Here is a 12,656-nt window from a genome sequence, read left to right as displayed (position 1 = left end):
ACATTACAACTTTAGGACTAAATATTATTAGTATATACACCAAATGTTTCTCTAGAATGGGTGAGAAATCAGAGAATAAAGTTGAAATGTTGAATAGGAAGGAAGAATGAAGGAACAGTGAGTCACGTGACGTGAGTGTACAATATTGCAATTGGATTGGAAATATAATAAACTAATTATAGAAATTCAAATGTTTAGTTAAATATGCGGTTTGGTTCGGTTTTGTGAAATGAAAACCGCAAACCAAACCGAACCGTGCGATTCCGCGCAAAAATCATCCAAAACCATCCAAACCAAACGCGGTTTTTGCGGTTTTCGGTTTGAATTGGTTCGATTTGCGGTTTTCCTTTTGAATTGGTTCGGATACGATCACCCCTAATCAGAGGCATGCATTACATTACCACCATTCAAGCACTAATTCAAGCATAGCAACATGCATTGCTATATCGTCATTATTACCTTCCTAAACATCTCATACAGAAATTCTTCAATACTCTTGAAAATGCAAAAGACAAGTTCATAAAAACTAAAAAGAAAAGCTCATAAAAAGAAAAACAAATACATTCATATATCAAAGCAAATTGATATATCAAAGATCCTGATACTTATCCTTGTTTATAAATAATTTATATGTATGATTAAATTTGTTTATTGATTAAATTTGTTTGTGGTGAAAATATACTTGTTTTAAATTAATTTTTCTTTAAAGCACGAAAAGTTAAATTTTATATTTTAAATTATAAAGATAGAGCACGTAAAATAATTTTACACATACAATCAATTAAAATTCTTACCTTTGTCATGTCATTTTAGTATTTTATAAAAAAAGATTTATTATGATGCGTGTCTCTTATAGATGACAGTAAAAAGATTTTATAATATAGGTGCATTTCTCTTTTTCACTATAAATTAATGATTTCTAATTAAAAAGAATCTCTTGTCAAAACAATGAATCGGATAGTTAATAGTCTTTAATAACTTTTATTTAGTAAATTAATGATTTCTAATTTATTTTAAAAGCAAAATAGATGTCATAGAATCTGCATCAATGATAGATTAAAAAACAGAAATCTTACAAACAAATCGGGAAACATAGAACCAAATCCAGTGAAAATACAAAGCAAACGAAAATTAAATAGATATTACGGGCGTTACAATATCTCCCTAATATCTCAATTAACTCAAATAACATAAATACACATATAATTAAATATTCAAATAATTATTATACCACATAATAATAAATTAAAATAAATAATTAATAAAACACTAAATTAACTGATTAATAAAATAGCTAATAAAATTGGGATGTTATAGTGCTCGCCAAGATTTCAAAATCCTGTGCCTACATATCCTCATAGTGCAATGAAGAAATCAGAGTTTCGTAGTTTGGGGTAGCAAATGTTTGTGGGATATGATTAATTTTAGCGAGAGATACTCGATCGCATTCAAACAGAGCACATTGTTGCTCAAAACATAGATAATTGAACGTTTGCATCACTTCAAGAATGGATAATTGAATATGGATTCGTACAGACTCTGGCCATCAACGCATTAGAGTGGAAAATGTTTGATACTCACATGTAAAAACATGGTTTTCATCGTTGTGGAATAGACTAAGCGTCTCTCGTTTATGAAAAGAGTTTTGAATTGAAAAGCAAAGAGGCAAAAAAGTTTGAATGATTTTGAGAGTGATTTTAAACAGATATTTAGTGAACATTAATTTGAGCGTAGGCGTGCTCCTAGTGCGCATTCACCCATGTTATTCAAAAGGACGTGCTTCTAATTGTAACTTGTTATCCAATTTGATTTTATTTAAGAAAAGAGGTTTGTGTGTCAACGACTTGACGTTGGATCAAATGTTTGAAGTTTATTATGAAAAGAGTTTGGAATAAATGGAGGAGATATTCAACGTTGGATCAAACACTTGTGTTGTACTCAAACGATTTCATTTAGAAAAAGACTTGAAGTTGGATCGAGCTTTTGAAACTTATCTTGAAAAAAGATTGATTTTATCACATAAGCAACATGGTATATAAAGAGAATGGCAAGAGATGAGAATCAAGCACAAAATAAAAGTACATATAAGCATACACGCAAGTAATTTAAACACAAGCACAAACAAAGCAATTTTAAGAAACTTAAAGAAATATATATATATATATATATATATATATATATATATATATATATATATATATATATATATATTTTTTTTTTTTTTCTTTTTGTTGATAAAATCCTAAATATAGATCAAAAGGGAATATTTTTGAATTTTTATGAAAATATATCTCAAAGAAGGAAATAAGAACTTAAATCAATCTCTAACTAAAACTGTTTTTTTTAATGGAAAATACTTTAAAGAAAATAAGAACTTAAATTCGACTTTGTATGTAGTGGCACATGAGTGGTCCCTCCAAGCTATGAGATCATCAAATGAAGTTCAACCTGAGCCTTTTTCACGATTCCTGCAATTTTTTTAGTTGAAAACAAGAATATCGAGGCCATTTACTTGTACTTGAAGTTTCATGTTTTTCAACTTGCTTTACTGTTTGTACAAATCTTTCAAATTGACACCCTTGGATTGTCCTTAATGCTCAATTGGTTTCATTTAATTCTTGACATGTGTTGGTGTTGTATTGAAAACTTGTTATAATTGTCTCGACAGATTTCATTTTTAACAGGTTTTATGTTATTTGTGTAGCAAGGTGTGTTCATGGTGAAGGGATTTTGCAGCTAGTAGTCAATGCGTCCTTGGAAACAATTTTGTAACATGTGACTAACTTTGTACACTTGTAGCATTTGGCAATTCAAGCACTGTTATATTGTAGTAAACAACATGTAGCTTTACGTGAAATGAATACAGTACAAAGGAAGTGCTTGAATTCACCAAAAGTTTCAAATGGTTTTGCATATAAACTTGAAAACTAGTTGCCTTGAAATACCAAGTCTAAACCAAATGAGGTGCTCAAATTTTGACTCTATGACACCCATATTTAGACGATGGCTCATGGCATGGTTATGTTAAGATGTCAATCAAATAGAATATATACAATAAAGTTCTAGATTGGAAAAATATGAATGAGTAGCTGCATAGGCTAAATCTTTTTAACTTGGGACAGTAAAGACATTGCACACCATATTACTTATTGTCTCTGTATTTTCTCAAAATGCAGTGTCAATTTATATTGTCTCTGTAACTAGCACTAACTATTAGTTCTATTTTAGTTCTATTTTCCCACTCTTTTATAACAGAATATTTCCTAAAATTAAGAAAATCTAACTAATTTTTATTAGACTAAGGGTCCTATTAGATTGAACCTCACCTAATCCCGAATATCTACAAGCTAGTAAACAATATCCATAATTTTGGTTCATGCATAATATATCTAATAGGTGTACATTTACTAGCTATTTATTCTGCCGAACACCATGGTCTTTGCTGTATACATTCTTCCTTTCATATACTTAGAATTCTTGAGTTACCAGGATGTGACCGTGGCTTATATTTTGGAATTTTAGATGACTGTAGTTGAGACATATGTTGGGAGGAAGAGATTAAATCCACCAGATGTCTCACCAAAATTGCATCCAGAAGTTTTATCTCTGATAAATGAAGGCATAGCGCAAAACACAACTGGCAATATTTTCATTCCTAAGGTACGTCTTGCTTTTCTACTTAATTTTAATTCTATCTTGGGCTATGAAGGCATCCTCCTTGATCTATTTCCTTTTCTTATTCCTTTATTTATTTTATATGTTCTTCTCTCTTCCTTGATTAATATATTTACTTTGGAACTAAACTTATTGAATCCTCATGGCAGTTGGGAATGAATTTTGAACTTATCAGATCAAGTTCAAAGGTTCTCCATGTCTTCCCCTTTAATTCTGAGAAAAAGAGAGGTGGCGTGGCTGTGAAACGGGTAACCAATTGATAAAGTTGTTTACCAACTCATCCTTTGATTTAATGCATTATTTAACTTTTGTGAGACATAAATATCTATGCCATGGTGCTTTTGATATTTTTGCTCTCACTTTTGAACCTATCTAGTTTCCCAAAGTGTTATTCCTTTTTGCTATATATATATATATATATATATATATATATATATATATATATATATATATATATATATATATATATATATATATATCACTCACTTGGATCTTGTTCCTATCGGCTTTCATATGCTAATCAGAAACACTTGTTGTAATCATGGCAGGCGGACTCTGGAGTGCATATACATTGGAAAGGAGCCGCTGAGATAGTTTTAGGAACGTGTACCCAATATATTGATTCAGATGGTCACCCGCAATCTATTGAAAAAGAGAAGGTTAGGAATAACAGCTTCAAGACATAGAAACTTTGTTGAGGGCATTAAAATCATAGAACTGAAAAGATGGAAATATGAAAAACATTTTCTTTTGGTTGATAGCTAACCCAAATTTGAACATCGACACACAAGGCTGCCACCTAATCACTTTATTTTACCTGTAGTATTGTGTCAAGTTACTCTGATCGAATTCAACTATAGATCAGTGTTACTTTCATTTTACCTACAAGCGTAATAATCATTTAAAATCTTCAGGCATTCTTCAAGAAGGCGATTAATGACATGGCTACTCAGAGCTTGCGCTGCGTTGCTATTGCATACAGATCATACAAATTGGACAAAATTCCGTCCAAGGAGGAGGATTTAGACCAATGGACCTTACCTGATGACGAGCTTGTATTACTTGCTCTTGTTGGAATAAAGGTAAAACTGCAGTTTTGTTTCCGCTTTAAATGTGTTACAAATTCCAACCACCCACCCCATAGCTTGCAACTTTCTGAATAATTTAGTCACGAACCTTAATAGTAGGTAGATACTAATATAGCTTTAAATAATTGTGAGGTTAAAAATATTCTTTAGTTGTGAATATGGTGAACTATTGTTAAATATCATGCTCCGATCGCTTTGTCCTTGTATTTTCAAATTAACCCCTTTTTTTGATAAAATTTCAATTTAACCCTGTATAATCCTTTTAACATACATTTATATGAATGTTCAGGATCCTTGTCGCCCCGGAGTCAAAGAAGCTGTAAGATTATGCACTGAGGCTGGTGTTAAGGTAAAGTTTTCGTATGGATCGAATCAAACAACTAGATATCATCATATTTAGAATGCAGTTCATTGAAAGCACTAAGGACAGTGTTGGAACTTGGCTTTTGACTTCATAACTTGCACAAGTGTTTTTCCAAAATGTAAAATCAAGGGATCCCAACATGTTATGTGTGTGTAAACTGTGAACCAATAGGTACGCATGGTTACTGGGGACAATCTTCAAACAGCAAAAGCAATAGCTTTGGAGTGCGGAATATTGGTTTCAATTGAAGAGGCAGTTGGACCAAATATAATTGAAGGAAAGACATTCCGTGAACTATCTGAAACAGAAAGGGAAAAAGTTGCTATGAAAATAACTGTATGATTCTTTCTTTTTGGTTTCTCGTTAGTGTTACTCATCCACTAATAATTAATCTTACTCAAAGGAATACTATTCAAGCTAGTGATCCAAACCATATTAAATCCCTCAGGTTTGATTGTCTGTACTTCTGATTTGCAAAATATATATAGGTGATGGGAAGATCATCTCCAAATGACAAGCTTTTGCTCGTGCAAGCACTGCGTAAAGGAGGTGAAGTTGTTGCTGTCACAGGAGATGGCACTAATGATGCTCCTGCTCTTCATGAGGTCTGTATATTTCTGGGATGTATAGTATTCAGATTGAAAATTTCAAAGATTAAATACATTACTTGACACTAGCGTAAAGAAATATTTCAAACAACTTTTTTACTAATTTATTTTGCTGACTTTATTATTTTTATGATAAAAATACTATGTTTTTAAGAGTATATTTTAATTTTATTCAATTTTAATTCTTAAATCTTGTACATAACAAAATAATATTAACTAACCACTGGGCCTCTAGAGATGAATCTGAGTACCAGAAGAGGCTTTACCCTGAGGGAAAATTATTGAGAATCGACCCAGTTATTTGAAGATAAAGCATATTACTCAGAGACTTCAACCTAAGGGGAATCCTAATTGATTGCCAATTTTGATTCATGAAAAAGTACATGTTAACTCAAAATAAGCTAAATGAAGATGATATAATAAGAGAACATGCCTATATAGCAAAGCCTTATGGACTTCGTTAATGTTTGTTGCTTGGCCCATTACTCGACATATTATGCAAAGGGCAAAGGTGAGGTTAATGTTGCACATGGTGACTCAACTTGGGGTTATGACATAGTAGACTTGGTATATTAGTGAGAAGGGACTAGAGATTCTAATAAACAGGAACAACACGCAAACAACGAAGGCACAATGACATACAATGAAAACGGATAAGAACATGTAAAGCAAAAGTTTCTTCCATTTTATGAATTATCTATGTTCGACGCAGAGACCAAAAAGTCTATTTACCTTGGATATCAAAGGTACAAGTTTGATTAGCGATTTGGGACCCTGTATTAAACAAAAAGATTTTAAGAAGTAGAAATATCATATTTTCTAGGAGCTAGCAATTGGGAAAAATCCAAGTTCCACGTTGATTAAAAATATTGATTGTAAAGAATGACACTCCTCATCTTACAATCCGATTTGGGAAGGTTGAGTTAGGCCGAACACAAATTCTAAGATTGCATTAGAGTCTTTCAATTGGGTCACCCACCATTTATTCCAAACAAAGACTAATAATACACAACTATTATGGCAAACATGTTGGATAGCCTCAACTACGCAGATAAGCCAAACAGAGACGCCAATCTACTAGATATTTTTAAATGAATATGTGACACTTAAAAAACAAGCGAACCTCAAAACTATGGAGAAGCTATGTCTAACCATGGTATGAAAGAATGAGTGAACTCTATGCAAGACGAGATGCAATATATGTATAAGAATCATACATATGATCTCATTGAGCTGCCAAAGGGGAGATGGGCTTTGAGAAACAATTGAGTGTACTGACTCAAAGCTAAAGAGAGTAGCACAAGCTTGGGGTATAAGGCTATAAAGACATTGGTTTTGGATTCTGATTTACTGTGTACAGTTATAGAAAAATGTATTAAGTTGTTTCCTTATTAGTATTAGCTATAATGAGGATCAATTCTCCTCCTAATACTTAGGCCTTATAATTAATTACATGATCAATATTTTTACTATTTATTTCCTCGTCAGTACATTTAGAATGAGTGGATAATATAGTCTTCACTTTTCCGCATCATATCAGAATCTATCAATTCATTCTGGTCACCTACCGTTTATATTTACGCACCAAGTCCAATAGTATTGGGTGTGAACAAGTGTGTTGGAAAAAACCCTCACATTGATTAAAGATAGAACTTGAAAAGAGTTTATAATGAGAGACACCTCTCACCTTACAAGCCGGTTTTGTAAGGATGAGTTAGGTTAAACTCTAACTCTTTTAGAAGAGATATGCTATCTCTTAGTGTAGGGCCATTAAGAGATAGACACGTATTTCTATTATAAAGGTCAACCAAATCATATACTTGATGAGGAATATCATAGTATCTTATATTCCAAAAAAACGTATAAATTATTAATTCATGTTACAATAGAAACTATAGTATGAAATTTTTATTACAAAAATACTCATACCCAACTAGATTCAATAACATCACTTCATTCAAATTCAAATATCAGTAGACATGCTAAAATAAAAATCATCAAATTACTTAAAACAGACTCAAAATTTTCTACAATAATACCATTGTTCTTAGTATAATTGATATCTTGTTTTACTATTTTTCACTTTAGGCAGATATTGGTCTTTCTATGGGCATCCAAGGAACTGAAGTAGCAAAAGAAAGCTCGGATATTATAATCCTGGATGATAACTTTGCATCAGTAGTGAAGGTAAATAGTTATTCAGTTTAGCAGCAGTAATAAAGTCATTTTTAACTTGTGTCTGTGATCATCTCTTCACATGCACAAGTAAAAAGTCATGCATTTTCTTTGCATTTGTTTCTCTACCTTTACTCTTAAGTTAATTGGGAATAATAAGAAAACATATTTTTGTGATTATGCTCGAGTGAGTAAAGCAACTCGGCACCCATGATATATTTATATACACTTCATAATTAATTACATGTTATGTTTATTAGGAGAAACGATTTTAAGTGCAGCTTCCTAAACTCCCTAACAAGTGCAGCTTCCTAAACTCCCTATGTACATTGATCTAAACATACATGAACCTAAAACTTAAATGCTCCTATTTCGAATGGGAAGCATACATGAATCTTGCTATTTCCAACACTGCCTCTCAACTTAGTTAATAGGTGTACTCCTTTCCTTGCTTGGATATAATTCGTTCAAAATCTGAGCTACTCAATCCTTTGGTGAGAATATTTGCAAGTTGACATACAAAGTGCAAATCACCCCACTAACCGAGCTTCCCCTTTTTAAAGTATCTATCAACCTCTATATGCTTTGATGATGCTGAACTGGATTATGTCTTATATTGATTGTTGATTTGCTATCACAGTAGAGCTTCATAGGTCTTTCCCATTTGATCTTCAAGTCTTCTAAAATAGTTCTAAGCTTAAGTAATTCACAAATGTTGGGTGCTATGGCTCAAAATTCAGCTTCAGAACTAGAATGTGATACTGAACTTTTCTAACTGAGACTTGTATTCAAGCTGCAATCATTAGTTACATACTTCCAGTCTTTTATTTAAATAAAAATAAAAAGTCCAGTCTTGAGTGGCATCCGCGACTTTCCCCATTTACTAATTGCTTTTATGTTTCTCCACGTATTATTACACCATCTAGTCTAAAGACGTGTAGTTTACTTTGTATAGGTTGTTCGCTGGGGACGTTCTGTTTATGCAAATATTCAGAAATTTATTCAGTTCCAGCTCACTGTAAATGTTGCTGCTCTTTCTATAAATGTGGTTGCAGCAATATCTTCTGGTGATGTTCCTTTAAACGCAGTACAGGTACCTCAGCCTTAATTTTATGTCTGAATCGAACTATGAATAAGAGTCACATATTTATTTCTGATGTACATGCTCTTGGTACAGCTTTTGTGGGTCAACCTTATTATGGACACACTTGGGGCTCTTGCTCTGGCTACCGAACCACCGACTGACAGCCTTATGAACAGATCACCAGTAGGCCGAAGGTTTGGATTGATTGGCTTCCTCACTATTTGCAGCTTAAGCTTAATAGTTAGTACTCTTGAACCTGCATGGTGCTGGTTAGCACATAAAAGAAAACCCACAAACCTATCGCTTACTGCTTGCTCTGTTAAACATTATGAGTTTTTCATAGAGAAGGCAATGAAGCAATCTCTTTTCCATAAAATAGTATTGATAGTGGCAACATATGTTCAGAGAAAAATCTGGCAACATATGTTCTTTCCAAATAGCATATAAATGACTGAGAAGAAATCAACTCACTGTTCTTCATCATACAAATAAAGCATGTGAAAATCCTAGTGTCTTCATCTTTTCTTTTTGTGAAATTCCTTCCACTTTTACGTGTATCCAATCAACCAAATTTAAAATTGTAGCATTTTCTCTATAATAGAGGAACATACTGACTGAGGTTATAGTTGATTTGGGCTTTGTATTAACCTTTCTGTGCACACTTTTAAAGTGATATTTTGTTTGGCTTTCAGGGAACCTCTTATAACAAATATCATGTGGAGGAACTTGCTTGTACAGGTAAAATATATTTTATTTCTTAAATCATCCTTGAATTGGAAGAAGAAGGAACTTCATATCCTGGTTCTTAACTTTGGTATTGCAGGCTCTCTATCAAGTGACTGTTCTACTGATTCTTAACTTTGGTGGTGAAAGTATTATGCATCAAGATACTATGACACATACCTTAGAAGTGAAGAATACTATAATTTTCAACGCATTCGTCATGTGCCAGGTTAGTACATGTCAATGAAAATATAAGATATTTGTTCATACCCTTGCTTATTATTGTGTAATCAGGGTTAGTCGGGGATTGATGTATTAGAATCCGCATCATACCAGAGTCTCTTATTTTATGTTTGGATTGATAAAAAGAAATCCTATGCAGTAAAATGACATGGAATCATACTATGTTCCACTGTTTGGATTCTTTAAAGGGCGGAATCGTTTTTTTCTCCTCTTTATACTTTCATAAAAATATCCTCATCCTATTCAACTATAAGATATCGAATAAGGCTTGGAATCGTCGAGTTGTATTCCCCCCCCTATACAATTGCAAGGATGTTAAAGTCTAGTTAGCTCATCAAATTCTAATTAAAAAGTTTTATATGTTTTAACTGACAGATATTCAATGAATTCAATGCTCGAAAGCCAGAAGGAATGAATGTCTTCAAGGGAGTGACTAAGAACCGTCTCTTTGTGGGAATTGTTGGAATGACCTTTATACTTCAGGTAAATAGGCATCATTCTTTTGTTTATTTTCTTAGTTGACGATATTTTGAGTGCATCTATAATGCTATGTCAAATTGATAGATAATCATCATCACGTTCCTTGGGAAGTTCACAACGACAGTGAGACTTAATTGGCAGCAGTGGCTTGCTTGTCTTTGTATTGGGCTGTTCAGGTTAGCACACTAAACCGCAACAGGTTGATTATCCATATTGATAATCATTTTACAATCAAAAGTTGATAATCATTCTTCCCTCTCAATATATCTTAGCAATATTATTGTGAGTAAAATAGTTGGAAAAAGAAATCCATGTGCAAGTTTGCAATCCATTTAGGAGCTTCAAATGCTGGCCCTGTCCCTGAGTACTAACCGGCTGATTTTGCTTTCCAACAGCTGGCCACTTGCAATAATTGGAAAATTAATTCCAGTTTCTAAAACACCATGGTCACGACGAGTTGTGAGGGCATTTAGGCGCTTGAAGAAGACCCGGACTGCATAATTGACTGCCAACCTTAGAACCAGCAATTCATAGTAACTAAGGACTGACAGAAATGTAAGCGGACTTAACACTGAGCTGAGCCGAGCCAAGCTGAGTCTTCTTTCTAGAATTTGTAACATACTGTATATTCAACATATAGCAATATATCATATTTAGACTGTAACAAACTGTACATTCAACGTATACAGCAATCATATCATGCTTAGAGAAGTTCCGAAAATATGTCAAAGTGAACAATGTATTCACCAATTTCCCCCCTTTTTTTAAGTCAGGTGGGGTGGAGTAGATCTTTGTCAGAATTCATATTCAAATAGTGAAATATTATGCTGTGAATTGTTAAGTTAATTGTATCAGTTCAGTATTCACATCAAAACTAGTTTCAAATTTTACGTGAAATGAATACAGTACAAAGGAAGTGCTTGAATTCACCAAAAGTTTCAAATTTTATTCAAATGGTTTTGCATATAAACTTGAAAACTAGTTAGTTGCCTTGAAATACCAAGTCTAAACCAAATGAGGTGCTCAAATTTTGACTCTATGACACCCATATTTAGATGATGGCTCATGGCATGGTTATGTTAAGATGTCAATCAAATAGAATATATACAATAAAGTTCTAGATTGGAAAAATATGAATGAGTAGCTGCATAGGCTAAATCTTTTTAACTTGGGACAGTAAAGACATTGCACACCATATTACTTATTGTCTCTGTATTTTCTCAAAATGCAGTGTCAATTTATATTGTCTCTGTAACTAGCACTAACTATTAGTTCTATTTATTATGGTACTATGGATCAATATTATAATAATTAATTTAACTACACACGACAAATAGATATTAAAAAACACACCATATTATTATTAATTATTATAATATTGATCCATAGTACCATAATAAATCATATTATTCTTTCAAACACCAGCAAATCATATTATTCTCCTTTTCAAACACCAACAGCTGGAGGAGGAGGAGCACCAATAATTGGAATAATTCCAATTACACATTGGAACAAATTACGGCCAACACAACATTTGAACCAGTTTCGGCCAATACAGGTCTTTTTTCCTCGGAAGGAGTTGGCACCACTGATAGGACTTCTGCCATGCCATCACAAGATTAGAGTGAGTAAAGTAAACTAAAATGATGAAAAGAAGGAAAAAAGAAGAATAAGGAAGGTTACACTTACACTGCATCGAGGGGGGCGGCGGCGGCATTGCTAGCCAAAACGAAAACCAAAAGGACCACAAAAACAACAATCACAGATTTCATGTCAAATCAATACAGAAGAGAAGAAGAGAATTTTGTTTGAGGAGGTGCGAGTTTAAAACTTTAAGTGAGACACCTTATATAACAAACGTAATAACCTAACAGAAAAAACATACCATGAAAATTTTGACTTCCCACAGCACCTGTAAACCTAATACTAATAAGTAATAACCTAACAGAAAAAACATACCATGAAATTTTTGACTTTCCACAGCACCTGTAAACCTAATACCTAATTTAACATGTGTATTGTTTGAAAGCTTGTTGTCTTCTCAAGTTTGCTTTGCTGATACATGAATGAAAAGCGTGTAAATCCCTTTGGAAGGTGGTCTCACATGCACTTCATCAACTTGGCTTCAACTTGGACTAAAGGTTTGGGTCAATTTTCATGGACACTCAATCGAGTCTCAATGGACATTTTTGCAATTGGCCCATTTATATTAATTG

General features: G+C 33.0%; 1 protein-coding gene across 1 annotated transcript; it reads left to right on the top strand.

The window, feature by feature from the left end:
- The first annotated feature begins 2,628 nt into the window (after nt 1–2,628).
- On the top strand, nt 2,629–11,274 carry LOC131648289 (calcium-transporting ATPase 9, plasma membrane-type-like). Its single transcript, XM_058918071.1, has 16 exons — nt 2,629–2,775; nt 3,523–3,660; nt 3,825–3,923; nt 4,224–4,334; nt 4,590–4,757; nt 5,053–5,112; nt 5,299–5,463; nt 5,616–5,732; nt 7,824–7,922; nt 8,866–9,003; nt 9,088–9,188; nt 9,687–9,732; nt 9,818–9,946; nt 10,336–10,443; nt 10,525–10,616; nt 10,836–11,274. The coding sequence occupies exons 2-16, from the start codon at nt 3,523–3,525 to the stop codon at nt 10,939–10,941; spliced, it is 1,677 nt and encodes a 558-aa protein (XP_058774054.1). The 5' UTR covers nt 2,629–2,775; the 3' UTR covers nt 10,942–11,274.
- The last annotated feature ends 1,382 nt before the right edge of the window (nt 11,275–12,656 follow it).

Source organism: Vicia villosa, linkage group LG2 (assembly GCF_029867415.1).
Source record: "Vicia villosa cultivar HV-30 ecotype Madison, WI linkage group LG2, Vvil1.0, whole genome shotgun sequence".
Classification (NCBI taxonomy): Eukaryota; Viridiplantae; Streptophyta; class Magnoliopsida; order Fabales; family Fabaceae; genus Vicia; species Vicia villosa.
This window is presented reverse-complemented; position numbering and strand designations above follow the sequence as displayed.

What these genes read in the sequence shown, in the direction of transcription:
- LOC131648289 (XM_058918071.1), top strand. Translation starts at nt 3,523, where the DNA reads ATGACTGTAGTTGAGACATATGTTGGGAGGAAGAGATTAAATCCACCA. An exon ending in AAGTTGCTATGAAAATAACT is followed by an intron (nt 5,464 to 5,615) that starts GTATGATTCTTT and finishes AAATATATATAG; the next exon opens with GTGATGGGAAGATCATCTCC. An exon ending in CTTTGTATTGGGCTGTTCAG is followed by an intron (nt 10,617 to 10,835) that starts GTTAGCACACTA and finishes GCTTTCCAACAG; the next exon opens with CTGGCCACTTGCAATAATTG.